The sequence below is a fragment of the Chiloscyllium punctatum genome, chromosome 1 (assembly GCF_047496795.1).
Source record: "Chiloscyllium punctatum isolate Juve2018m chromosome 1, sChiPun1.3, whole genome shotgun sequence".
Classification (NCBI taxonomy): domain Eukaryota; kingdom Metazoa; phylum Chordata; class Chondrichthyes; order Orectolobiformes; family Hemiscylliidae; genus Chiloscyllium; species Chiloscyllium punctatum.
In genome coordinates, this window is record NC_092739.1 from 168918163 (window position 1) to 168945948 (window position 27786).

At 51.4% G+C, this 27786-nt stretch overlaps 1 protein-coding gene across 10 annotated transcripts in view; it reads left to right on the forward strand.

Moving 5' to 3' along the window:
• The window catches only part of LOC140481781 (rho-related BTB domain-containing protein 1-like), a 742286-nt gene that overhangs the window by 392996 nt on the left and 321504 nt on the right, over positions 1 to 27786 (forward strand). For 5 of the 10 annotated variants that reach the window (XM_072578316.1, XM_072578319.1, XM_072578321.1 and 2 more), the window contains one exon: positions 16737 to 16874. The exons of 1 other annotated variant lie outside the window; for it this stretch is intronic. In XM_072578316.1, coding sequence (XP_072434417.1) covers positions 16737 to 16874 — 138 coding nt within the window. Of the gene's footprint in view, positions 1 to 11817; positions 12000 to 12082; positions 12173 to 12210; positions 12701 to 16736; positions 16875 to 21396; positions 21586 to 27786 lie in introns of those variants that run through there. 4 more of the 10 variants (XM_072578330.1, XM_072578372.1, XM_072578354.1 and 1 more) reach the window with 4 other exon arrangements.

A 27786-nucleotide genomic window follows, 5' to 3' on the forward strand; every position in this document is an offset into this window, starting at 1 on the left:
ATGGCATCAGGGGAGTCAGGGATCGGGGAGTATGGGATCAGGGGAGTATGGGATCAGGCGATTATGGGATCAGGCGATTATGGGATCAGGGGAGTTAGGGATCAGGAGAGACAGGGATCAGGGGAGTATGGGATCAGTGGAGTATGGGATCAGGGGAGTTAGGGATCAGGGGAGTATGGGATCAGGGGAGTTAAGGATCAGGGGAGTATGGGATCAGGAGAGTTAGGGATCAGGGGAGTATGGGATCAGGAGAGTCAGGGATCAGGGGAGGATGGGATCAGGGGAGACAGGGATCAGGGAGTATGGGATCAGGGGAGTATGGCATCAGGAGAGTATGCGATCAGGAGAGTCAGGGATCAGGAGAGTATGGGATTCGGAGAGTCAGGGATCAGGAGAGTCAGGGATCAGGGGAGTATGGGATCAGGGGAGTATGGGATCAGGAGAGTGTGGGATCAGGAGAGTGTGGGATCAGGGGAGTCTGGGATCAAGTGAGTTAGGGATCAGGCGAGTATGGGATTAGGGGAGTCAGGGATCAGGGGAGTTTGGGATCAGGAGAGTATGGGATCAGGAGAGTATGGGATCAGGAGAGTAAGGGATCAGGAGAGTATGGGATCAGGGGAGTATGGGATCAGGGGAGTTAGGGATCAGGAGAGTATGGGATCAGGAGAGTTAGGGATCAGGGGAGTATGGGATCAGGGGAGTGTGGGATCAGGAGAGTGTGGGATCAGGGGAGTGTGGGATCAGGGGAGTGTGGGATCAGGGGAGTGTGGGATCAGGGGAGTATGGGATGAGGGGAGGATGTGATCAGGAGAGTATGGGATCAGGAGAGTCAGGGATCAGGGGAGTCTGGGTCAGGAGAGTATGGGATCAGGTGAGTTAGGGATCAGGAGAGTTTGGGATCAGGGAAGTATGGGATCAGGGGAGTATGGGATCAGGGGAGTTAGGGATCAGGGAAGTATGGGATCAGGGGAGTATGGGATCAGGGGAGTTAGGGATCAGGGGAGTATGGGATCAGGAGTGTGTGGGATCAGGGGAGTATGGGATCAGGAGAGTCTGGGATCAAGTGACTTAGGGATCAGGAGTGTATGGGATTAGGGGAGTTAGGGATCAGGGGAGTTAGGGATCAGGAGAGTAATGGATGAGGAGAGTCTGGGATTAGGGGAGTATGGGACCAGGAGAGTCAGAATTCGGGGAGTATGGGATCAGGGGAGTATGGGATCAGGGGAGTTAGGGATCAGGGGAGTATGAGATCAGGAGAGTCAGGGATCAGGGGAGTGTGGGATCAGGGGAGTGTGGGATCAGGGGAGTGTGGGATCAGGGGAGTATGGGATGAGGGGAGGATGTGATCAGGAGAGTATGGGATCAGGAGAGTCAGGGATCAGGGGAGTCAGGGATCGGGGAGTATGGGATCAGGAGAGTATGGGATCAGGTGAGTTAGGGGTTAGGCGAGTATGGGATTAGGGGAGTTAGGGATTAGGGGAGTTAGGGATCAGGGGAGGATGGGATCAGGGGAGATAGGGATCGGGGAGTATGGGATCAGGGGAGTATGGCATCAGGAGAGTTAGGGATCAGGGGAGTATGGGATCAGGAGAGTATTGGATCAGGAGAGTATGGGATCGGGGAGTATGGGATCAGGAGAGTATGGGATCAGGGGAGTCAGGGATCAGGGGAGTTAGGGATCAGGGGAGTATGGGATCAGGAGAGTTAGGGATCATGGGAGTATGGGATCAGGAGAGTATGGGATCAGGAGAGTCAGGGATCAGGGGAGGATGGGATCAGGGGTGATAGGGATCGGGGAGTATGGGATCAGGGGAGTATGGCATCAGGGGAGTTAGGGATCAGGGGAGTATGGGATCAGGAGAGTATTGGATCAGGAGAGTATGGGATCGGGGAGTATGGGATCAGGAGAGTGTGGGATCAGGGGAGTGTGGGATCAGGGGAGTATGGGATCAGGAGAGTGTGGGATCAGGGGAGTGTGGGATCAGGGGAGTATGGGATCAGGAGAGTGTTTGATCTGGAGAGTCTGGGATCAGGGGAGTATGGGATCAGGGGAGTATGGGATCAGGGGAGTTAGGGATCAGGAGAGCATGGGATCAGGAGAGTTAGGGATCAGGGGAGTTAGGGATCAGGAGAGTATGGGATCAGGAGAGTATGGGATCAGGGGAGTTAGGGATCAGGAGAGTATGGGATCAGGGGAGTTAGGGATCAGGAGAGTATGGCATCAGGGGAGTCAGGGATCGGGGAGTATGGGATCAGGGGAGTATGGGATCAGGCGATTATGGGATCAGGCGATTATGGGATCAGGGGAGTTAGGAATCAGGAGAGACAGGGATCAGGGGAGTATGGGATCAGTGGAGTATGGGATCAGGGGAGTTAGGGATCAGGGGAGTATGGGATCAGGGGAGTTAAGGATCAGGGGAGTATGGGATCAGGAGAGTTAGGGATCAGGGGAGTATGGGATCAGGAGAGTCAGGGATCAGGGGAGGATGGGATCAGGGGAGACAGGGATCAGGGAGTATGGGATCAGGGGAGTATGGCATCAGGAGAGTATGCGATCAGGAGAGTCAGGGATCAGGAGAGTATGGGATCAGGGGAGTATGGGATCAGGAGAGTGTGGGATCAGGAGAGTGTGGGATCAGGGGAGTCTGGGATCAAGTGAGTTAGGGATCAGGCGAGTATGGGATCAGGGGAGTCAGGGATCAGGGGAGTTTGGGATCAGGAGAGTATGGGATCAGGAGAGTATGGGATCAGGAGAGTAAGGGATCAGGAGAGTATGGGATCAGGGGAGTATGGGATCAGGGGAGTTAGGGATCAGGAGAGTATGGGATCAGGAGAGTTAGGGATCAGGGGAGTATGGGATCAGGGGAGTGTGGGATCGGGAGAGTGTGGGATCAGAGGAGTGTGGGATCAGGGGAGTGTGGGATCAGGGGAGTGTGGGATGAGGGGAGGATGTGATCAGGAGAGAATGGGATCAGGAGAGTCAGGGATCAGGGGAGTCAGGGATCGGGGAGTATGGGATCAGGAGAGTATGGGATCAGGTGAGTTAGGGGTTAGGCGAGTATGGGATTAGGGGAGTTAGGGATTAGGGGAGTTAGGGATCAGGAGAGTTAGTGATCTGGGGAGTATGGGATCAGGAGAGTATGGGATCAGGAGAGTCAGGAATCGGGGAGTATGGGATCAGGGGAGTATGGGATCAGGGGAGTTAGGGATCAGGAGAGTATGGGATTAGGAGTGCATTGGATCAGGGGATTTAGGGATCAGGGGAGTTAGGGATCAGGGGAGTATGGGATCAGGGGAGTTAGGAATCAGGGGAGTATGAGATCAGGAGAGTCAGGTATCAGGGGAGTATGGGATCAGGGGAGTATGGGATCAGGGGAGTATGGGATCAGGAGAGTTAGGGATCAGGAGAGTATGGGATCAGGAGAGTCAGGGTTCAGGAGAGTATGGGATTAGGAGAGTCAGGGATCAGGAGAGTATGGGATCAGGAGAGTCAGAGATCGGGGGAGTATGGGATCAGGAGAGTATGGCATCAGGAGAGTATGGGATTAGGGAGTATGGGATCAGGAGAGTGTTGGATCAGGAGAGTCAGGGATCAGGGGAGTCAGGGATCAGGGGAGTTAGGGATCAGGGGAGTATGGGATCAGGAGAGTCAGGGATCAGGGGAGGATGGGATCAGGGGAGATAGGGATCAGGAGAGTATGGGATCGGGGAGTATGGGATCAGGAGAGTGTGGGATCAGGAGAGTATGGGATCAGGGGAGTATGGGATCAGGGGAGTATGGGATCAGGAGAGTATGGGATCAGGAGAGTTAGGGAACAGGGGAGTATGGGATCAGGAGAGTGTGGGATCAGGGGATTCCGGGATCAGGAGAGTATGGGATTAGGGGAGTTAGGGATCAGGAGAGTTAGTGATCTGGGGAGTATGGGATCAGGAGAGTATGGGATCAGGAGAGTCAGGGATCGGGGAGTATGGGATCAGGGGAGTATGGGATCAGGAGAGTCAGGGATCAGGGGAGTATGGGATCAGGGGAGTATGGGATCAGGGGAGTATGGGATCAGGGGAGTGTGGGATCAGGGGAGTGTAGGATCAGGAGAGTTAGAGATCAGTGGAGTATGGGATCAGGAGAGTATGGGATCAGGGGAGTTAGGGATCAGGAGAGTATGGGATCAGGGGAGTTAGGGATCAGGAGAGTATGGCATCAGGGGAGTCAGGGATCGGGGAGTATGGGATCAGGGGAGTATGGGATCAGGCGATTATGGGATCAGGCGATTATGGGATCAGGTGAGTTAGGGATCAGGAGAGACAGGGATCAGGGGAGTATGGGATCAGGAGAGTATGGGATCAGGGGAGTTAGGGATCAGGGGAGAATGGGATCAGGGGAGTTAAGGATCAGGGGAGTATGGGATCAGGAGAGTTAGGGATCAGGGGAGTATGGGATCAGGAGAGTATGGGATCAGGAGAGTCAGGGATCAGGGGAGGATGGGATCAGGGGAGACAGGGATCGGGGAGTATGGGATCAGGAGAGTATTGGATCAGGAGAGTATGGGATCGGGGAGTGTTGGAACAGGGGAGTGTGGGATCAGGGGAGTATGGGATCAGGAGACTGTGGGATCAGGGGAGTATGGGATCTGGGGAGTATGGGATCAGGGGGGTATGGGATCAGGGGAGTGTGGGATCAGGGGAGTATGGGATCAGGGGAGTATGGGATCAGGAGAGTATGGGTTCAGGAGAGTCAGGGATCAGGGGAGGGTGGGATCAGGGGAGGGTGGGATCGGGGAGTATGGGATCAGGGGAGTATGGCATCAGGAGAGTTAGGGATCAGGGGAGTATGGCATCAGGGGAGTTAGGGGTCAGGGGAGTATGGGATCAGGGGAGTCAGGGATCAGGGGAGTTAGGGATCAGGGGAGTATGGGATCAGGGGAGTATGGCATCAGGGGCGTTAGGGATCAGGGGAGTATGGGATCAGGAGAGTATTGGATCAGGAGAGTATGGGATCGGGGAGTATGGGATCAGGAGAGTGTGGGATCAGGGGAGTGTGGGATCAGGTGAGTTAGGGATCAGGAGAGACAGGGATCAGGGGAGTATGGGATCAGGAGAGTATGGGATCAGGGGAGTTAGGGATCAGGGGAGAATGGGATCAGGGGAGTTAAGGATCAGGGGAGTATGGGATCAGGAGAGTTAGGGATCAGGGGAGTATGGGATCAGTAGAGTATGGGATCAGGAGAGTCAGGGATCAGGGGAGGATGGGATCAGGGGAGTCAGGGATCGGGGAGTATGGGATCAGGGGAGTATGGGATCAGGCGATTATGGGATCAGGCGATTATGGGATCAGGTGAGTTAGGGATCAGGAGAGACAGGGATCAGGGGAGTATGGGATCAGGAGAGTATGGGATCAGGGGAGTTAGGGATCAGGGGAGAATGGGATCAGGGGAGTTAAGGATCAGGGGAGTATGGGATCAGGAGAGTTAGGGATCAGGGGAGTATGGGATCAGGAGAGTATGGGATCAGGAGAGTCAGGGATCAGGGGAGGATGGGATCAGGGGAGACAGGGATCGGGGAGTATGGGATCAGGAGAGTATTGGATCAGGAGAGTATGGGATCGGGGAGTGTTGGAACAGGGGAGTGTGGGATCAGGGGCGTATGGGATCAGGGGAGTATGGGATCAGGAGACTGTGGGATCAGGGGAGTATGGGATCTGGGGAGTATGGGATCAGGGGGGTATGGGATCAGGGGAGTATGGGATCAGGGGAGTATGGGATCAGGGGAGTATGGGATCAGGAGAGTATGGGTTCAGGAGAGTCAGGGATCAGGGGAGGGTGGGATCAGGGGAGGGTGGGATCGGGGAGTATGGGATCAGGGGAGTATGGCATCAGGAGAGTTAGGGATCAGGGGAGTATGGGATCAGGGGAGTTAGGGGTCAGGGGAGTATGGGATCAGGGGAGTCAGGGATCAGGGGAGTTAGGGATCAGGGGAGTATGGGATCAGGGGAGTATGGCATCAGGGGCGTTAGGGATCAGGGGAGTATGGGATCAGGAGAGTATTGGATCAGGAGAGTATGGGATCGGGGAGTATGGGATCAGGAGAGTGTGGGATCAGGGGAGTGTGGGATCAGGGGAGTATGGGATCAGGAGAGTGTGGGATCAGGGGAGTGTGGGATCAGGGGAGTATGGGATCAGTAGAGTGTTTGATCTGGAGAGTCTGGGATCAGGGGAGTATGGGATCAGGGGAGTATGGGATCAGGGGAGTTAGGGATCAGGAGAGCATGGGATCAGGAGAGTTAGGGATCAGGGGAGTGTGGGATCAGGAGAGTGTGGGATCAGGGGAGTATGGGATCAGGAGCGTATGGGATCAGTAGAGTCAGGGATCAGGCGAGTTAGGGATCAGGAGCGTATGGGATCAGGAGAGTATGGGATCAGGGGAGTTAGGGATCAGGGGAGTATGGGATCAGGAGAGTATGGGATCAGGGGAGTTAGGGATCAGGTGAGTATGGGATCAGGGGAGTTAGGGATCAGGAGAGTATGGCATCAGGGGAGTCAGGGATCGGGGAGTATGGGATCAGGGGAGTATGGGATCAGGCGATTATGGGATCAGGCGATTATGGGATCAGGGGAGTTAGGGATCAGGAGAGACAGGGATCAGGGGAGTATGGGATCAGTGGAGTATGGGATCAGGGGAGTTAGGGATCAGGGGAGTATGGGATCAGGGGAGTTAAGGATCAGGGGAGTATGGGATCAGGAGAGTTAGGGATCAGGGGAGTATGGGATCAGGAGAGTCAGGGATCAGGGGAGGATGGGATCAGGGGAGACAGGGATCAGGGAGTATGGGATCAGGGGAGTATGGCATCAGGAGAGTATGCGATCAGGAGAGTCAGGGATCAGGAGAGTATGGGATCCGGAGAGTCAGGGATCAGGAGAGTCAGGGATCAGGGGAGTATGGGATCAGGGGAGTATGGGATCAGGAGAGTGTGGGATCAGGAGAGTGTGGGATCAGGGGAGTCTGGGATCAAGTGAGTTAGGGATCAGGCGAGTATGGGATTAGGGGAGTCAGGGATCAGGGGAGTTTGGGATCAGGAGAGTATGGGATCAGGAGAGTATGGGATCAGGAGAGTAAGGGATCAGGAGAGTATGGGATCAGGGGAGTATGGGATCAGGGGAGTTAGGGATCAGGAGAGTATGGGATCAGGAGAGTTAGGGATCAGGGGAGTATGGGATCAGGGGAGTGTGGGATCAGGAGAGTGTGGGATCAGGGGAGTGTGGGATCAGGGGAGTGTAGGATCAGGGGATTGTGGGATCAGGGGAGTATGGGATGAGGGGAGGATGTGATCAGGAGAGTATGGGATCAGGAGAGTCAGGGATCAGGGGAGTCAGGGATCGGGGAGTATGGGATCAGGAGAGTATGGGATCAGGTGAGTTAGGGATCAGGAGAGTTTGGGATCAGGGAAGTATGGGATCAGGGGAGTATGGGATCAGGGGAGTTAGGGATCAGGGAAGTATGGGATCAGAGGAGTATGGGATCAGGGGAGTTAGGGATCAGGGGAGTATGGGATCAGGAGTGTGTGGGATCAGGGGAGTATGGGATCAGGAGAGTCTGGGATCAAGTGACTTAGGGATCAGGAGTGTATGGGATTAGGGGAGTTAGGGATCAGGGGAGTTAGGGATCAGGAGAGTAATGGATGAGGAGAGTCTGGGATTAGGGGAGTATGGGACCAGGAGAGTCAGAATTCGGGGAGTATGGGATCAGGGGAGTATGGGATCAGGGGAGTTAGGGATCAGGGGAGTATGAGATCAGGAGAGTCAGGGATCAGGGGAGTGTGGGATCAGGGGAGTTAGGGACCAGGGGAGTATGAGATCAGGAGAGTCAGGGATCAGGGGAGTATGGGATCCGGAGAGTATGGGATCAGGAGAGTCAGAAATCGGGGGAGTATGGGATCAGGGGAGTTTGGCATCAGGGGAGTTTGGGATCAGGGGAGTATGGGATCAGGGGAGTATGGGAACAGGAGAGTATGGGATCCGGGGAGTTAGGGATCAGGAGAGTATGGGATCAGGGGAGTATGGGATCAGGGGAGTCAGGGATCAGGGGAGTATGGGATCATGGGTGTATGGGATCAGGAGAGTATGGGATCAGGGGAGTTAGGGATCAGGGGAGTATGGGATCAGACGAGTATGGGATCAGGCGAGTATGGGATCAGGAGAGTATGGGATCAGGAGAGTATGGGATCAGGGGAGTATGGGATCAGGAGAGTCAGGGATCAGGGGAGTATGGGATCAGGGGAGTATGGGATCAGGGGAGTGTGGGATCAGGGGAGTGTAGGATCAGGAGAGTTAGAGATCAGTGGAGTATGGGATCAGGAGAGTATGGGATCAGGGGAGTTAGGGATCAGGAGAGTATGGGATCAGGGGAGTATGGGATCAGGGGATTTAGGGATCAGGAGAGTATGGGATCAGCAGAGTATGGGATCAGGGGAGTCAGGGATCAGGGGAGTATGGGATCAGGAGAGTATGCGATCAGGAGAGTCTGGGATCAGGGGAGTATGGGATCAGGAGAGTGTGGGATCAGGGGAGTTTGGGATCAGGGGAGCATGGGATCAGGGGAGTATGGGATCAGGGGAGTATGGGATCAGGAGAGTCTGGGATCAGGGGAGTATGGGATCAGGGGAGTGTGGGATCAGGGAGTGTGGGATCAGGGGAGTATGGGATCAGGGGAGTATGGGATCAGGAGAGTGTGGGATCAGGGGAGTGTGGGATCAGGGGAGTGTGGGATCAGGAGAGTATGGGATCAGGAGAGTCAGGGATCAGGGGAGTATGGGATCAGGGGAGTATGGGATCAGGAGAGTATGGGATCAGGTGAGTATGGGATCAGGAGAGTTTGGGATCTGGGGAGTATGGGATCAGGGGAGTATGGGATCAGGGGAGTTAGGGATCAGGAGAGTATGGGATCAGGAGAGTTAGGGATCAGGAGAGTATTGGATCAGGAGAGTATGGGATCAGGGGAGTGTGGGATCAGGAGAGTATGGGATCAGGAGAGTCAGGGATCAGGGGAGTATGGGATCAGGGGAGTATGGGATCAGGAGAGTATGGGATCAGGTGAGTATGGGATCAGGAGAGTTTGGGATCAGGGGAGTATGGGATCAGGAGTGTGTGGGATCAGGGGAGTTAGGGATCAGGAGAGTATGGGATCAGGGGAGTTAGGGATCAGGAGAGTATTGGATCAGGAGAGTATGGGATCAGGGGAGTATGGGATCAGGGGAGGTAGGGATCAGGAGAGTATGGGATCCGGGGAATATGGGATCAGGGGAGTTAGGGATCAGGGGAGTATGGGATTAGGAGTGTATTGGATCAGGGGATTTAGGGATCAGGGGAGTTAGGGATCAGGAGAGTATGGGATCAGGGGAGTTAGGGATCAGGGGAGTATGGGATCAGGGGAGTTCGGGATCAGGGGAGTATGAGATCAGGAGAATCAGGGATCAGGGGAGTATGGGATCAGGGGAGTCCGGGATCAGGGGAGTCCGGGATCAGGGGAGTCAGGGATCAGGAGAGTCAGGGATCAGGAGAGTTAGGGATCAGGGGAGTGTGGGATCAGGGGAGTATGGGATGAGGGGAGTTAGGGATCAGTGGAGTTTGGGATGGGGGGGTGACTGGGGTCAGGGGAGACTGGGATCAAGAGAGTCTGGGATGGGGGGAGACTGGGGTCAGGGGAGACTGGGGTCAGGAGAGTCTGGGATGTGGGAGACTGGGGTCAGGGGGAACTGGGTTCAGCAGGGACTGGGATAAGGGGAGACTGGGATCAGGCGAGACTGGGGTCAGGGGAGACTGGGGTTGGAGTGACTAGGGTCAGGGGAGACTGGGATCAGGGGAGACTGGGGTCAGGGGAGACTGGGATCAGGCGAGACTGGGGTTGGAGTGACTAGGGTCAGGGGAGACTGGGATCAGGGGAGACTGGGGTCAGCGGAGACTGGGGTCAGCGGAGACTGGGGTCAGGAGAGTCTGGGATGAAGAGAGATTGGGGTCAGGGGAGACTGGGGTCAGGAGAGTTTGGTATTGGGGGAGACTGAGGTCGGGGGAGACTGAGGTCAGGGGAGACTGGGATCAGGGAAGTTTCGTGTTGCGGAGACTGGGATAAGGGGAGACTGGGATAAGGGGAGTTTGGTATTGGGGAGACAGGTCAGGGGAGACTGGGGTTAGGGGAGTTTGGTATTGGGGAGACTGGGATAAGGGGAGTTTGGTATTGTGGAGACAGGTCAGGGGAGACTGGGGTTAGGGGAGTTTGGTATTGGGGAGACTGGGATAAGGGGAAACTGGGGTCAGGGGAGTTTGGTATTGGGGAGACTGGGATAAGGGGAGACTGGGGTCAGGGGAGTTTGGTATTGGGGGAGACTGGGGTCAGGGGAGACTGGGGTCAGGGGAGTTTGGTATTGAGGGAGACTGGGGTTCGGGGAGACTGGGGTCAGGGAAGTTTGGTATTGGGGGAGACTGGAGTTAGGGGAGACTGGGGTCAGGGGAGTTTGGTATTGGGGAGACTGGGATAAGAGGAGACTGGGGTCAGGGGAGTTTGGTATTGTGGGAGACTGGGGTCAGGGGAGACTGGGGTCAGGGGAGACTGGGGTCAGGGGAGTTTGGTATTGGGGGAGACTGGAGTTATGGGAGACTGGGGTCAGGGGAGTTTGGTATTGGGGAGACTGGGATAAGGGGAGACTGGGATCAGGGGAGTTTGGTATTGGGGGAGACTGGGGTCAGGGGAGTTTGGTGTTAGGGGAGACTGGGGTCAGGGGAGTTTGGTATTGGGGAGACTGGGATAAGGGGAGACTGGGGTCAGGGGAGTTTGGTATTGGGGGAGACGGGTCAGGGGAGACTGGGGTCAGGGGAGTTTGGTATCGGGGGAGACTGGAGTTAGGGGAGACTGGGGTCAGGGGAGTTTGGTATTGGGGAGACTGGGATAAGAGGAGACTGGGGTCAGGGGAGTTTGGTATTGGGGGAGACGGGTCAGGGGAGACTGGGGTCAGGGGAGTTTGGTATCGGGGGAGACTGGAGTTCGGGGAGACTGGGGTCAGGGGAGACTGGGGTCAGGGAAGTTTGGTATTGGGGGAGACTGGAGTTAGGGGAGACTGGGATCAGGGGAGTTTGGTATTGGGGGAGACGGGTCAGGGGAGACTGGGGTCAGGGGAGTTTGGTATTGGGGGAGACTGGAGTTAGGGGAGACTGGGGTCAGGGGAGTTTGGTATTGGGGAGACTGGGATAAGAGGAGACTGGGGTCAGGGGAGTTTGGTATTGGGGGAGACTGGAGTTAGGGGAGACTGGGGTCAGGGGAGTTTGGTATTGGGGAGACTGGGATAAGAGGAGACTGGGGTCAGGAGAGTTTGGTATTGGTGGAGACGGGTCAGGGGAGACTGGGGTCAGGGGAGTTTGGTATTGGGGGAGACTGGGGTTAGGGGAGACTGGGGTCAGGGAAGTTTGGTATTGGGGGAGACGGGTCAGGGGAGACTGGGGTCAGGGGAGTTTGGTATTGGGGGAGACTGGGATAAGAGGAGACTGGGGTCAGGGGAGTTTGGTATTGGGGGAGACTGGAGTTAGGGGAGACTGGGGTCAGGGGAGTTTGGTATTGGGGAGACTGGGATAAGAGGAGACTGGGGTCAGGAGAGTTTGGTATTGGTGGAGACGGGTCAGGGGAGACTGGGGTCAGGGGAGTTTGGTATTGGGGGAGACTGGGATAAGGGAGACTGGGGTCAGGGGAGTTTGGTATTGGGGGAGACTGGGGTTAGGGGAGACTGGGGTCAGGGGAGTTTGGTATTGGGTAGATGGGTCAGGGGAGACTGGGATCAAGATAGTTCAATCCAAGGGTCAGTAGAATATGGAACCTGGAACATTAGGGATCAGGAGAGACAAGCATCAGGAGAATCAGGGATCAGGCATAGGGTTAGGAGATCTGAAGATTAAACCGTATTTGGAGAATTGCGTACAGTTGTCATTTAAGAAGGATGTGGAAGCGCTGGAGAGAGTTCAAAGGTGATTGGTGCGAATGATCCCAGCAATGTGGGATTTTACAAACAAGGAAAGGTTAGAGAGAGAGATTGGGGTCATTGTGTTTGGAGCAGAGAAGATGAAGAGATGACCTTCCTGAGTTGTTCAAAATGATGAACAATTGTGACTGGGTATACGAGGATAATCTCTTTCCACAGGTTGGTATGTCAGTAACCAGGGAGATTGGCAGTGAGAGAGCTAGGAGTGAGCTGAACAGAAACTTCTTCACTCAGAGAGTTGTTCGGCTTTGGAATGTGCTGACTCGGAGAGTGGGAGAGGAGGATTCCGTAGGAGGTTTCAAAAGACAGCTAGAGATATATTTGAAAGTGATAAAGTTAGAGAGGTGGAAAGTGGGATTAGCTGGGTGGGTCTTTCAGTAAGACATGATGGGCCGAATGCCCCCTTGTACTGGACAATTCTATGTTTTTAGGTGAGTCTAGGATCAGGAGAGTCTGCGACCTGGAGAGTCCAGTCTGAGGATCAGGAGAATCTGTGGAAGACGGAGTGTCTGGGATCAGGAGAGAGAATCCAGGGATTGTGGGATAGATTTAAGGATTGGGGAAGGAATGTCAGGAATTGAGAGAGGGATTCAGGGATCAGGAGATCACTGTGCTTCATGGAGACAAACCTTCCGTGAAAGTGGCTCGAAGTGTGTATACTTTAATGCCAGAAGTATACGAAATAAGGTAGGTGAACATAGAACATAGAACATAGAACATAGAAGAATACAGCGCAGTACAGGCCCTTCAGCCCTCAATGTTGCGCCGATCAAAGCCCACCTAACCTACACTAGCCCACTATCCTCCATATACCTATCCAATGCCCGCTTAAATACCCATAAAGAGGGAGAGTCCACTACTGCTACTGGCAGGGCATTCCATGAACTTACGACTCGCTGAGTGAAGAACCTACCCCTAACATCAGTCCTATATCTACCCCCCCTTAATTTAAAGCTATGCCCCCTTGTAATAGCTGACTCCATACGTGGAAAAAGGTTCTCACTGTCAACCCTATCTAACCCCCTAATCATCTTGTACACCTCTATCAAGTCACCCCTAAACCTTCTTTTCTCCAGTGAAAACAACCCCAAGTGCCTCAGCCTTTCCTCATAGGATCTTCCTACCATACCAGGCAACATCCTGGTAAACTTCCTCTGCACCCGTTCCAGTGCCTCCACATCCTTCCTATAGTATGGCGACCAAAACTGCACACAATATTCCAGATGCGGCCGCACCAGAGTCTTATACAAATGCAACATGACCTCAGGACTCCGGAACTCAATTCCTCTACCAATAAAAGCCAGTACGCCATATGCCTTCTTCACCGCACTATTTACCTGGGTGGCAACTTTCAGAGATCTGTGTACATGGACACCAAGATCCCTCTGCTCTTCCACACTACCAAGTATCCGACCATTAGCCCAGTAATCCATCTTTTTATTACTCTTACCAGCGTGGGTTGGTACCTGGGACTTCGATGTTGTGGCTATTACGGAGACGTGGGTAGAACAGGGACAGGATTGGCTGTTGCAGGTTCCAGGGTTTAAATGTTTTAGTAGGGTCAGAGGTGGGGGTAAAAGGGGGGGGGGGGTGGCATTGCTTGTCAAGGATAGTATTACAGCGGTGGAAAGGAAGATGGAGGAAGATTTGCCATCTGAGGTAGTTTGGGCTGAGGTTTGGAATAGGAGAGGTGAGGTCACCCTGTTAGGAGTTTCTACAGGCCTCCTAATAGTCCTAGAAATGTAGAAGAAAGTATTGCAAGGATGATTCAGGAGAAGAGTGAAAGTAGTAGGGTGGTTGTTATGGGGGACTTTAACTTCCCAGATATTGACTGGGAAAGCTATAGCTTGAGTACGTTAGATGGGTCAGTGTTTGTGCAATGTGTGCAGGAGGGTTTCCTGACACAATATGTAGACAGGCCAACAAGAGGTGAGGCTATACTGGATTTGGTTCTAGGTAATGAACCAGGCCAGGTGTTAGACTTGGAGGTAGGTGAGCACTTCGGGGACAGTGACCACAACTCGGTGACTTTTACTCTCGTGATGGAGAGGGATAAGTGTGCACTGCAGGGCAGGAGTTATAGCTGGGGGCAGGGAAATTATGATGCGGTGAGGCATGACTTAGGATGTGTGGATTGGAAAAATAGGCTTCAAGGGAAGGACACAAATGATATGTGGAGCTTGTTCAAGGAGCAGCTACTGGGTGTCCTTGATAAGTATGTACCAGTCAGACAGGGAGGAAATGGTCTTGTGAGGGAGCCGTGGTTTAATAAGGAATTGGAATCCCTTGTAAAAGGGAAGAGGGCGGCCTATGTAAAGATGAGGCGTGAAGGTTCAGTTGGGGCGATTGAGAGTTATAAGGTAGCCAGGAAGGATCTGAAGAGAGAGCTAAGAGCAGCAAGGAGGGGACATGAAAGGTCTTTAGTTGGTAGGATTAGGGAAAACCCAACGCTTTCTATAGATATGTCAGGAATAAAAGAATGACCAGGGTAGGAATAGGTCCAATCAAGGATAGTAGTGGGAAGTTGCGTGTGGAGGCTGAAGAGATTGGGGAGACACTGAATGAATACCTTTCATCAGTATTCACTCAGGAACAGGACATTGTTGCCGATGTGAATACTGAGTCACAATTAATTAGAATGGACGGCTTTGAGGTATGTAGGGAAGAGGTGTTGGAAATTCTGGAAAGGGTGAAAATAGATAAGTCCCCTGGGCCTGATAGTATTTATCCTAGGAATCTCTGGGAAGCAAGGGAGGAGATTGCAGAGCCATTGGCCTTGATTTTTATGTCCTCGTTGTCTACAGGAATAGTGCCAGAAGACTGGAGGATAGCGAATGTGGTTCCCTTGTTCAAGAAGGGGAGTAGGGATAATCCTAGTAACTATAGGCCAGTGAGTCTCACTTCTGTTGTGAGCAAAGTCTTAGAGAGAATTGTAAGGGATAGGATTTATGAACATCTGGATAGGAATAATGTGATCAAGGATAGTCAGCATGGTTTTGTGAAGGGCAGGTCGTGCCTCACAAACCTTATTGAATTCTTTGAGAAGGTGACTAAGGAAGTGGACGAGGGTAAAGCGGTAGATGTGGTGTATATGGATTTTAGTAAGGCGTTTGATAAGGTTCCCCATGATAGGCTACTGCAAAAAGTACGGAGGTATGGCATTGAGGATGCATTAGAGGTTTGGATTAGGAATTGGCTGGCTGGAAGAAGACAGAGGGTAGTAGTTGACGGTAAAGGTTCATCTTGGAGTGCAGTTACTAGCGGAATTCCGCAGGGATCTGTTTTGGGACCATTGCAGTTTGTCATTTTTATAAATGACCTGGAGGAGGGGCTAGAAGGTTGGGTGAGCAAGTTTGTGGATGACACGAAAGGCAGTGGAGTTGCTGACAGTGAGGAAGGATGTGTCAGGTTACAGCGGGATATAGATAAGCTGCAGAGCGGGGCAGAAAGGTGGCAAATGGAGTTCAATGTAGCGAAGTGTGAGGTGATTCACTTTGGTATGAGTAACAAAAAGATGGGGTACTGGGCTAATGGTCGGATACTTGGTAATGTGGATGAGCAGAGGGATCTTGGTGTCCATGTACACAGATCTCTGAAGGTTGCCACACAGGTAAATAGTACAGTGAAGAAGGCATATGGTGTACTGGGCTTTATTGGTAGAGGAATTGAGTTCCGGAGTCCTGAGGTCATGCTGCAGTTGTATAAGACTCTGGTGCGGCCGCATCTGGAGTATTGTGTGCAGTTTTGGTCGCCATACTATAGGAAGGATGTGGAGGCACTGGAACGGGTGCAGAGGAAGTTTACCAGGATGTTGCCTGGTATGGTAGGAAGATCCTATGAGGAAAGGCTGAGGCACTTGGGGTTGTTTTCATTGGAGAAAAGAAGGTTTAGGGGTGACTTGATAGAGGTGTACAAGATGATTAGGGGTTTAGATAGGGTTGACAGTGAGAACCTTTTTCCACGTATGGAGTCAGCTATTACAAGGGGGCATAGCTTTAAATTAAGGGGGGGTAGATATAGGACTGATGTTAGGGGTAGGTTCTTCACTCAGCGAGTCGTAAGTTCATGGAATGCCCTGCCAGTAGCAGTAGTGGACTCTCCCTCTTTATGGGTATTTAAGCGGGCATTGGATAGGTATATGGAGGATAGTGGGTTAGTGTAGGTTAGGTGGGCTTTGATCGGCGCAACATCGAGGGCCAAAGGGCCTGTACTGCGCTGTATTCTTCTATGTTCTATGTTCTATGTTCTATGAAACTTGATAGAATTAATACTGAACAAAAATGAAATAAGATTCAGGGATCTCTCTGTCTCTCTCTCTCTCTCTCTCTCTCTCTGTCTCTCTCTCTCTCTCTCTCTCTCTGTCTCTCTCTCTCTCTCTCTCTGTCTTTTCCTCCCACTCATACTCTCTATGTCTCTCTCTCTCTCTCTCTCTTTCTCTCTCTCCATCTCACTCTCTATCTGTGTCTCTGTCTCTATCTTTTTCTCTCATTCACCTGCTCTCTGTTCCTGTCTCTTTCGCTCTCAGTGCCTGTTTTCTTTCTGTCTCTCTCTTTTTCTCACTGTCACTGTCTGTGTCTCCTCTCTCTCTCTCTGTATCTCACTCACCCTGTTTGTCTTTGTGTGTCTCCCTTTGTGCCTTTTTGACCCTCGCTGTCTCTCATTGTCTCCTTGTGTCTCTTCCTGTCTCTCTCTGTCTCACTAATTGTCTTTCATCTCTCTTTAGGTAAAAAGAATGACTGCAGATGCTGGAAACTAGAGTCGAGATCAGAGTGGTGCTGGAAAAGCACAGCAGTTCAGGCAGCATCCGAGGAGCAGGAGAATCGACGTTTCGGGCAAAAGCCCTTCATCAAGAATAAAGGCAGTGAGCCTGAAGCGTGGAGAGATAAGATAGAGGAGGGTGGGGGTGGGGAGAGAGTAGCATAGAGTACAATGGGTGAGTGGGGGAGGGGATGAAGGTGATAGGTCAAGGAGGAGAGGGTGGAGTGGATAGGTGGAAAAGGAGATAGGCAGGTAGGACAAGTCCGGACAAGTCATGGGGACAGTTACTGAGCTGGAAGTTTAGAACGAGGGTGAGGTTGGGGGAAGGGGAAATGAAGTCCACATTGATGCCCTGGGGTTGAAGTGTTCCGAGGCGGAAGATGAGGCGTTCTTCCTCCAGGCGTCTGGTGGTGAGGGAGCGGCGGTGAAGGAGGCCCAGGACCTCCATGTCCTCGGCAGAGTGGGAGGGGGAGTTGAAATGTTGGGCCACGGGGCGGTGTGGTTGATTGGTGCGGGTGTCTCGGAGATGTTCCCTAAAGCGCTCTGCTAGGAGGCGCCCAGTCTCCCCAATGTAGAGGAGACCGCATCGGGAGCAACGGATACAATAAATGATATTAGTGGATGTGCAGGTAGAACTTTGATGGATGTGGAAGGCTCCTTTAGGGCCTTGGATAGAGGTGAGGGAGGAGGTGTGGGCACAGGTTTTACAGTTCCTGCGGTGGCAGGGGAAAGTGCCAGAATGGGAGGGTGGGTCGTAGGGGGGCGTGGACCTGACCAGGTAGTCACAGAGGGAACGGTCTTTGCGGAAGGCGGAAAGGGGTGGGGAGGGAAATGTATCCCTGGTGGTGGGGTCTGTGTGGAGGTGGTGGAAATGTCGGTGGATGATTTGGTTTATGCGAAGGTTGGGAGGGTGGAAGGTGAGCACCAGGGGCATTCTGTCCTTGTTACGGTTGGAGGGGTGGGGTCTGAGGGCGGAGGTACGGGATGTGGACGAGATGCGTTGGAGGGCATCTTTAACCACGTGGGAAGGGAAATTGCGGTCTGTAAAGAAGGAGGCCACCTGGTGTGTTCTGTGGTGGAACTGGTCCTCCTGGGACCTGATCCGGCGGAGGCGGAGGAATTGGGAATACGGGATGGCATTTTTGCAGGAGGTAGGGTGGGAAGAGGTGTAATCCAGGTAGCTATGGGAGTTGGTGGGTTTGTAAAAAATGTCAGTGTCAAGTCGGTCGTCATTGATGGAGATGGAGAGGTCCAGGAAGGGGAGGGAGGTGTCAGAGATGGTCCAGGTAAATTTAAGGTCAGGGTGGAATGTGTTGGTGAAGTTGATGAATTGCTCAACCTCCTCGCGGGAGCACGAGGTGGCGCCAATGCAGTCATCAATGTAGCGGAGGAAGAGGTGGGGAGTGGTGCCGGTGTAATTACGGAAGATCAACTGCTCTACGTAGCCAACAAAGAGACAGGCATAGCTGGGGCCCATACGTGTGCCCATGGCTACCCCTTTGGTCTGGAGGAAGTGGGAGGATTCAAAGGAGAAATTGTTAAGGGTGAGGACCAGTTCGGCCAAACGAATGAGAGTGTCAGTGGAAGGGTACTGTTGGGGACGTCTGGAGAGGAAAAAACGGAGGGCTTGGAGGCCCTGGTCATGGCGGATGGAGGTGTAGAGGGATTGGATATCCATGGTGAAGATGAGGCGTTGGGGGCCGGGGAAACGGAAGTCTTGGAGGATGTGGAGGGCTTGGGTGGTGTCTCGAACATATGTGGGGAGTTCCTGGACTAGGGGGGATAGGACAGTGTCGAGGTAGGTAGAGATGAGTTCAGTGGGGCAGGAGCATGCTGAGACAATGGGTTGGCCAGGGTGGTCAGGCTTGTGGATCTTGGGAAGGAGGTAGAACCGGGCAGTGCGGGGTTCCCGGACTATGAGGTTGGAAGCTGTGGGTGGGAGATCTCCTGAGGTGATGAGGTTCTGTATGGTCTGGGAGATGATGGTTTGGTGATGGGGGGGTGGGGTCATGGTCGAGGGGGCAGTAGGAAGAGGTGTCCACAAGTTGACCTATCACCTCCATGCCCACCCCCCTCACCTATTGTACTCTAAGCTACTTTCTCCCCACCCCCACCCTCCTCTCATTTATCTCTCCACCCGGCAGGCTCTCTGCCTCTATTCCTGATGAAGGGCTTTTTGCTCGAAATGTCGATTTCCCTGCTCCTCAGGTGCTGCGTGAACTGCTGTGCTTTCATCTCTTTGTCTGGCTCTCTGTGTGTGTCCTTCACTCTGTCTCTTTAGACCTCTCAGATTTCAAATCAAATGTTGATTTTGCTGTTTGTCCACCTTGTAGCTGTAACATTGTGTTCCTCTCTGTTCAATCAGCTTATCATCTTTGTACAAATGATCTGTCTGTACTGCATGCAAATCAAAACTATTCACTCTACTTAGTTACATGTGACAAACAATAAATCAAATCAAAACAGATCTCTCTCAGCCTTCCATTCAGTTTGGCTGCTATTTTTGTTTGTGTCTCTGTAACTCTCTCTGTCTCCGTCACTCAGTTTTCTGTCTGTCTTACACTTTGTCCTGCCCTCCTACACTTTGTCCTGCCCTCTTGCACTCTCTCGGTGATTCTCTGTCTCTCTCTCTCTCACTTGCTGTCCCTCACACACTGTCTCTGTATCTGCACGTGCCTCTGTCTTGCTCTCTCTTGTTCTGTGTCTCTGACTCTCACTGTCTTTTATCTCTCTCTTTCCATGTCACTCTGTCACTTACTCTGTCTGCCTCCCTGTCTTGCTTTCACTCTCCCTGTATATCTGCCTTTCGGTATTTCTGTGATTTTTCTCTGTCTTTCACCCTCTCTCTGCCTCACACTTGCTGTCTCACATGCCTGAGTGTGTCTCTATCTGTAACCCTCTTTGTGTTCATGTAACTCTCTGTCTTTGTCTCACTTTTTGTGGGTCTCTGTATCTCTCTCTCTCTCTCTGTCTCACACACTTGTTCTCCCTTTACCTGTGTGTGTCTTGCTCTCTCTCTTTCTGACCCTGTGACTCACTGTCCCTGGCTCTCTCTTTCTTTGTCTTACTCTCTGTGAGTTTCTGTACATATCTCTCTCTCTATCTCGGACTTGTTCTCCCTGTGTCTGTGTCTTTCTCTCTCTGTGTCTACATTGTGTATCCACCAACCAGTTTTCAGTCCAGTTAAATATCCTATCCCCAGTCCCAAACATTTTAATTTTTCCCTTTTAATCTTATGTGGGACTTTGTCTGAGAGCCTTCTGAAAGTCCAAATAAACCTCATGACTTGGCATAAACCCCACTCAATCAATATCATTAAAAGCTCTTTAAGCGATAGCTAGCGTTCAAGATCTCAATGTTCCTGTGAGGGTGAAGGACGAGGTTGGCAGGAACAGGGAACCCTGGATGACAAGGGATATTGAGGCTTTGATCAGAAAAAAGGAGGTCATGTCTCAGGTACAGGCAGCTGGGATCATAGGAGTACCTGGAGCTTTACAGGGAATACAGGAGTTTACTGAAGAGAAAATAGGAAGGCACAAAGGGGGGCCTTGGCTGAGAAGATGAGGTCAATCCAAAGAGATTCTTTTTGTATGTTAAATGACAAAATATATCTAGAGAGAGAATAGGAATCTGGCGGCATAGTGGCTCAGTGGTTAGCACTGCTGCCTCACAGCACCAGGGACCCAGGTTCGATTCTAGCCTTGGGCGACTGTCTGTGTGGAGTTTGCACATTCTCCCCGTGTCTGCGTGGGTTTCCTCCGGGTGCTCCAGTTTCCTCCCACAGTCCAAAGATATGCAGGTCAAGTGAATTGGCCATGCTAAATTGCCCATTGTGTTCAGGGATGTGTAGGTTAGGTGCATTAGTCAGGGGTAAATGTAGAGCAGTAGGGTCTGGGTGGGTTACCCTTTGGAGGGCCAGTGTTGGGCTGAAGGGCCTGTTTTTACACTGTAGACCTCTCAAGGATCAAAGTGGGCATGTATATGTAGAACGTAGGAAATGGGTGAGGACCTCATTGAATATTACTCCCCTGTGTTTATGGTGGAGAAGGACATGAAGACTTGGACATTTAGAAAGGTTAGTGATGATATCTTGGGGACAGTCCATATCACAGTAGAGGAGGTGTTGGATATATTAGAGTGTGTGAAGGTGGATAAATTAGATTACTTACAGTGTGGAAACAGGCCCTTCAGCCCAACAAGTCCACACCGACCCTCTGAAGCGCAACCCACACAGACCCATTTCCCTACATTTACCCCTTACCTAACACTACGGGTAATTTAGCATGGCCAATTCACCTGACCTGCACATCTTTGGACTGTGGGAGGAAACCGGAGCACCCGGAGGAAACCCACGCAGACACGGGGAGAATGTGCAAACTCCACACAGTCAGTCGCCTGAGGCAGGAATTGAACCCGGGTCTCTGGCGCTGTGAGGCAGCAGTTCTAACCACTGTGCCACCGTGCCGCTCATAAATCACCTGGTCCAGACCTGATATGGAGCTGAAAATGTGGTGCTGGAAAAGCGCAGCAGGTCAGGCAGCATCCAAGGAACAGGAGAATCGACATTTTGGGCATAAGCCCTTCTTCAGGAATTCCTGAAGAAGGGCTTATGCCCGAAACGTTGATTCTCCTGTTCCCTGGATGGTGCCTGACCTGCTGCGCTTTTCCAGCAACACATTTTCAGCTCTGATCTCCAGTATCTGCAGTCCTCACTTTCTCCTCCCAGACCTGACATATCCAAGAACACTACAAGAGGCCAGAGAAGAAATTGCGGGGGGCCCTAGCTGATATTTTTTCATCATCATCAGCCACGGGTGAGCTCCTGGAAGACTGGAGGGGAGTGAGTGTTGTGCCCTTCTTCAAGAAGGGCTGCAAAGAAAAGCCTGCGAACTGAAGAGCAGTAAACCTGTGGAAGGGAAGTTACTTGAGAAGATTCTGAGGGATAAGATATACATGCATTTGGAAAGACAGGGTTTGATTAGGAACAGTCAGCATGGCTTTGTGAGTGGGAGATCATGTCTCACAAATTTATTAGAGTTCTTTGATGAAGACACCAGGAAGGTTGATAAGGGCAGGGCAGTAGATGTAGTCAATATAGATGTCAGTCAGGCCTTTGATAAGGTAGTCTGCTCTGGAAAGTTAGATCGCATGGAATCTAGGGGGGGGGTTGAAAATTGGAGACACAATTGGCACGGTGGCACAATGGTTAGCACTGCTGCCTCACAGCGCCAGAGACCCGGGTTCAATTCCCGCCTCAGACGACTGACTGTGTGGAGTTTGCACCTTCTCCCCGTGTCTGCGTGGGTTTCCTCCGGGTGCTCCGGTTTCCTCCCACAGTCACAAAGATGTGCAGGTTAGGTGAATTGGCCATGCTAAATTACCCGTAGTGTTAGGTGAAGGGGTGAATGTAGGGGAATGGGTCTGTGTGGGTTGCGCTTCGGCGGGTCGGTGTGGACTTGTTGGGCCGAAGGGCCTGTTTCCACACTGTAAGTAATCTAACCTAACAATTGGCTTGATGGTAGGAAGCAGAGGGTAGTAGTGGAAGGCTGCTTATTGGACTGGAGTCCTGTGACTAGTGGAGTGCCTCAGGGATTGGTGCTGGGCCCTTTGCTGTTTCTTATCTGTATCAATAATTTGGATGAGAATATGGAAGGCAATACTCGTAAGTTTGCAAATGACACTAAAATAGGTGGTATTTTGGACAGTGAGGAAGATTATTAGAAATTGCAGTAGGATTTTGATCAGGTGGGGAAGTGGGCTGAGAAATGGCAAATGGAGTTTAAATTATAAGAACATCAGAACCAGGAGCAGGAGTAGGCCGTTCGGCCCTACAAGCCCATTCTGCCATTCAATACAATCATGGCTGACCTTTTCATGGCCTCAGCTCCACTTACCCGCCCTCACCACATCCGTTAATTCCTTTATTTTTTAAAAAAATCTATCTTAGCTTTAAAAGTGATCAGTGAAGTAGCGTTAACTACTTCCCTGGGCAGGGAATTCCTTAGATTAACAACCCTCTGGTGAAGAAGTTCCTTCTCAGTTCAGTCCTAAACCTGCTCCCTCTAACCTTGAGACCATGCCCTCTTGTCCTAGTCTCACTCACCAGTGGAAACATCTTCTCTACTTCAATTTATCGATCCCCTTCGGAATTATCTGTTTCTATCAGATCCCCCCTCATTCTACTAAATTAAAATGAATATAATCCCATTCACCTCAGTTTCTCCTCATGAGCCAACCCCCTCACCTCTGGAATTAACCTAGTGAACCTCCTCTGTACCCCCTCCAGTGTCAGTACATCCTTTCTCAAGTAAGGAGACCAAAATTGTACACAATACTCCAGGTGTGGCCTCACCAGCACCTTGTACAGCTGTAACATAACCTCCCTGTTTTTAAACACAACCCCTTTAGCAATGAAGGATAAAATGCCATGTGCCTTCCTAATGACCTGTTGTACCTACAGACCAACCTCCTGTGATTCATGTACAAGGACACCCAGGTCCCTCTGCACAGCATCATGCTGCAACTTTTACCATTCAAGTAATAATCTATTTTACTGTTACCCCGACCAAACCGGATGACTTCACATTTACTAACATTGTATTCCATCTGCCAGACCTTTGCCCACTCACTCAATGTATCTATGTTTCTCTACAAAGTTTTACAGTCATAGAGTCATAGAGATGTATAGCATGGAAACAGACCCTTCGGTCTAACCCGTCCATGCTGACCAGATATCCCAACCCAATCTAGTCCCACCTGCCAGCACCCGGCCCATACCCCTCCAAACCCTTCCTATTCAGATACCCATCCAAATGCCTTTTAAATGTTGCAATTGTACCAGCCTCCACCACATCCTCTGGCAGCTCATTCCATACACGTACCACCCTCTGTGTGAAAAGGTTGCCCCTTAGGTCTCTTTTATATCTTTCCCCTCTCACCCTAAACCTATGCCCTCTCGTTCTGGACTCCCCGACCCAGGGAAAAGATTTTGCCTATTTATTCTATCCATGCCCCTCATGATTTTATAAACCTCTATAAGGTCACCCCTCCGCCTCCGCGCTCCAGGGAAAACAGCCCCAGCCTGTTCAGCCTCTCCCTGTAGCTCAAATCCTCCAACCCTGGCAACATCCTTGTAAATCTTTTCTGAACCCTTTCAGGTTTCACAACATCTTTCCGATAGGAAGGAGACCAGAATTGCACACAATATTCCAACAGTGGCCTAACCAATGTCCTGTACAGCTGCAACATGACCTCCCAACTCCTGTACTCAATACTCTGACCAATAAAGGAAAGCATACCAAACGCCGCCTTCACTATCCTATCTACCTGTGACTCCACTTTCAAGGAGTTATGAATCTACACTCCAAGGTCTCTGCGCACTTTGCTCCGCTGCTCATCTTTGAGTCATCTGCAAATTTTGACATGTGGTCCCCAACTCCAAATCGTCCATATAAATTGTAAATAATTGCAACCCCAACACTGATCCCTGAGGCACACCACTAGTAACTGATTGCCAGCTAGAATAGCACTCATTTATTCCCCACTCTTTGCTTCCTGTCAGTCAACCAATCCTCTATCCATTCTAATAGAATATAGAACACTGAACATTACAGCATAGTACAGGCCCTTCTGCCCTCAATGTTGCACCAACCTGTGGAACCAATCTGAAGTCCATCTAACCCACACTATTCCATTCTCATCCAGATGTTTATCCATTGACCATTTAAATGCCCTTAAAGGTGGCGAGTCTATTACTGTTGCAAGTAGGGTGAAACTGAGGACCGCAGATGCTGGAGATCAGAGTCAAGATCAGAGTGGTGCTGGAAAAGCACAGCAGGTCAGGCAGCATCCGAGGAGCAGGAGAATCGACGTTTCGGACAAAAGCCCTTCATCAGGAATGAGGCAGGGAGCCTGCAGAGTGGAGAGATAAATGAGAGGGGGATGGGGGTGGGGAGAAAGTAGCATAGAGTACAATAGGTGAATGGGGGAGGGGATGGAGGTGATAGGTCAGGGAGGAGGGTGGAGCGGATAGGTGGGAAGGGAGATAGGCAGGTAGGACAAGTCCGGACAAGTCATGGGGACAGTAACTGAGCTGGAGGTTTAGAACTAGGGTGAGGACAATAGACAATAGACAATAGACAATAGATGCAGGAGTAGGCCATTCTGCCCTTCGAGCCTGCACCGCCATACAATATGATCATGGCTGATCATTCCTAATTAGTATCCTGTTCCAGCCTTATCTCCATACCCCTTGACTCCACTATCTTTAAGAGCTCTATCCAATTCTTTCTTAAAAGAATCCAGAGACTGGGCCTCCACTGCCCTCTGGGGCAGAGCATTCCACACAGCCACCACTCTCTGTGTGAAGTAGTTTCTCCTCATCTCTGTCCTAAATGGTCTACCCCGTATTTTTAAGTTGTGTCCTCTGGTTCGGCACTCCCCCATCAACGGAAATATGTTCCCTCCTGCCAGAGTGTCCAGTCCTTTCATAAGCCTATACGTTTCAATCAGATCCCCTCTCAGTCTTCTAAACTCAAGGGTATACAAGCCCAGTCGCTTCAGTCTTTCCGTGTAAGGCAATCCTGCCATTCCAGGAATTGACCTCGTGAACCTACGCTGCACTCCCTCAATAGCCAGAATGTCTTTCCTCAAATTTGGAGACCAGAACTGTACACAGTACTCCAGGTGTGGTCTCACCAGGGCCCTGTACAGCTGCAGAAGCACCTCTTTGCTTCTATACTCAATCCCTCTTGTTATGAAGGCCAGCATGCTATTAGCCTTCTTCACGACCTGCTGTACCTGCATGCTTGCCTTCATTGACTGGTGGACAAGAACACCCAGATCTCTCTGAACAGCCCCTTTACCTAATTTGATACCATTGAGGTAGTAATCTGCCTTCCTGTTCTTGCCACCAAAGTGGATAACCAGACATTTATCCACATTAAACTGCATCTGCCATGCATCTGCCCACTCACCTAACTTGTCCAGGTCACCCTGTAATCCCCTAACATCCTCATCACATTTCACCCTACCACCTAGCTTTGTGTCATCAGCAAATTTGCTAATGTTATTGCTGAGGAGGAGGAAGGGGAAATGAGGAAACTGTTGAAGTCCACATTGATGCCCTGGGGTTGAAGTATTCCGAGGCGGAAGATGAGGCGTTCTTCCTCCAGGCGTCTGGTGGTGAGGGAGCGGCGGTGAAGGAGACCCAGGACCTCCATGTCCTCGGCAGAGTGGGAGGGGGAGTTGAAATGTTGGGCCACGGGGCGGTGTGGTTGATTGGTGCGGGTGTCTCGGAGATGTTCCCTAAAGCACTCTGCTAGGAGGCGTCCAGTCTCCCCAATGTAGAGGAGACCGCATCGGGAGCAACGGATACAATAAATGATATTGGTGGATGTGCAAGTAAAACTTTGATGGATGTGGAAGGCTCCTTTAGGGCCTTGGATAGAGGTGAGGGAGGAGGTGTGGGTGCAGGTTTTACAGTTCCTTCGGTGGCAGGGGAAAGTGCCAGAATGGGACGGTGTGTTGTAGGGGGGCGTGGACCTGACCAGGTAGTCACGGAGGGAACGGTCTTGTGGAAAGGGGTGGGAGGGAAATATATCTCAGGTGGTGGGGTCCGTTTGGAGGTGGCGGAAATGTCGGCGGATGATGCAGAAGTTGGTAGGGTGGAAGGTGAGCACCAGAGAGGGGGGGGTTCTGTCCTTGTTACGGTTGGAAGGATGGGGTTTGAGGGCGGAGGTGCAGGACATAGAACATAGAACAATGCAGCGCAGAACAGGCCCTTCGGCCCTTGATGTTGCGCTGACCTGTGAACTCTTCTCAGCTTGTCCCCCTACACCATCCCAAAATCATCCATGTGCTTAGCCAAGTTTGGTTTAAATCTCCCTGGGACATCATCATCCTAGGAAAAAGTCTTTCCCTGTCTACCCTATCTAATCCTCTGATCATCTTGTATGTCTCTATCAAATCCCCTCCTAACCTCCTTCTTTCCAATGAGAACAGACCCAAGTCCCTCAGCCTTTCCTCATAAGACCTTCCCTCCAGACCAGGCAACATCCTGGTAAATCTCCTCTGCATCTTTTCCAATGCTTCCACATTCTTCCTGTAATGGGGTGACCAGAACAGTACACAATATTCCAAGTGTGGCCACACCAGCGTTTTGTATAGTTGCAGCATGATATTGTGGCTCTGGAACTCAATCCCTCTACCAATGAAACCTAACACACCGTATGCCTTCTTAACAGCACTATCCACCTGGATGGCAACTTTCAGGGATCTATGTACATGGACAATTAGATCCCTCTGCACATCCACACTACCAAGAATCTTTCCATTGACCAAGTACTTTGCCTTCCTGTTATTCTTCCCAAAGTGCATCTCCTCACATTTAGCTGCATTGAACTCCATTTGCCAGCTCTCAGCCCGATTCTGCAGTTTATCCAAGTCCCCCTGCAACCTATAACATTCTTCCAAACTGTCCACTACTCCACCGACTTTAGAACATAGAACATAGAACATAGAACATAGAACAATACAGCACAGAACAGGCCCTTCGGCCCACGAAGTTGTGCCGAACTTCTAACCTAGATTAAGCACCCATCCATGTACCTATCCAAATGCTGCTTAAAGGTCGCCAATGATTCTGATTCTACCACTCCCACGGGCAGCGCATTCCATGCCCCCACCACTCTCTGGGTAAAGAACCCACCCCTGACATCTCCCCTATACCTTCCACCCTTCACCTTAAATTTATGTCCCCTTGTAACACTCTGTTGTACCCGGGGAAAAAGTTTCTGACTGTCTACTCTATCTATTCCTCTGATCATCTTATAAACCTCTATCAAGTCACCCCTCATCCTTCGCCGTTCCAACGAGAAAAGGCCGAGACTTTAGTGTCATCTGCAAATTTACTAATCCATCCATCTATGCCTGCGTCTAAGTCATTTATAAAAATTACAAACAGCAGTGGTCCCAAAACAGATCCTTGTGCCACACCACTAGTAACCGGACTCCAA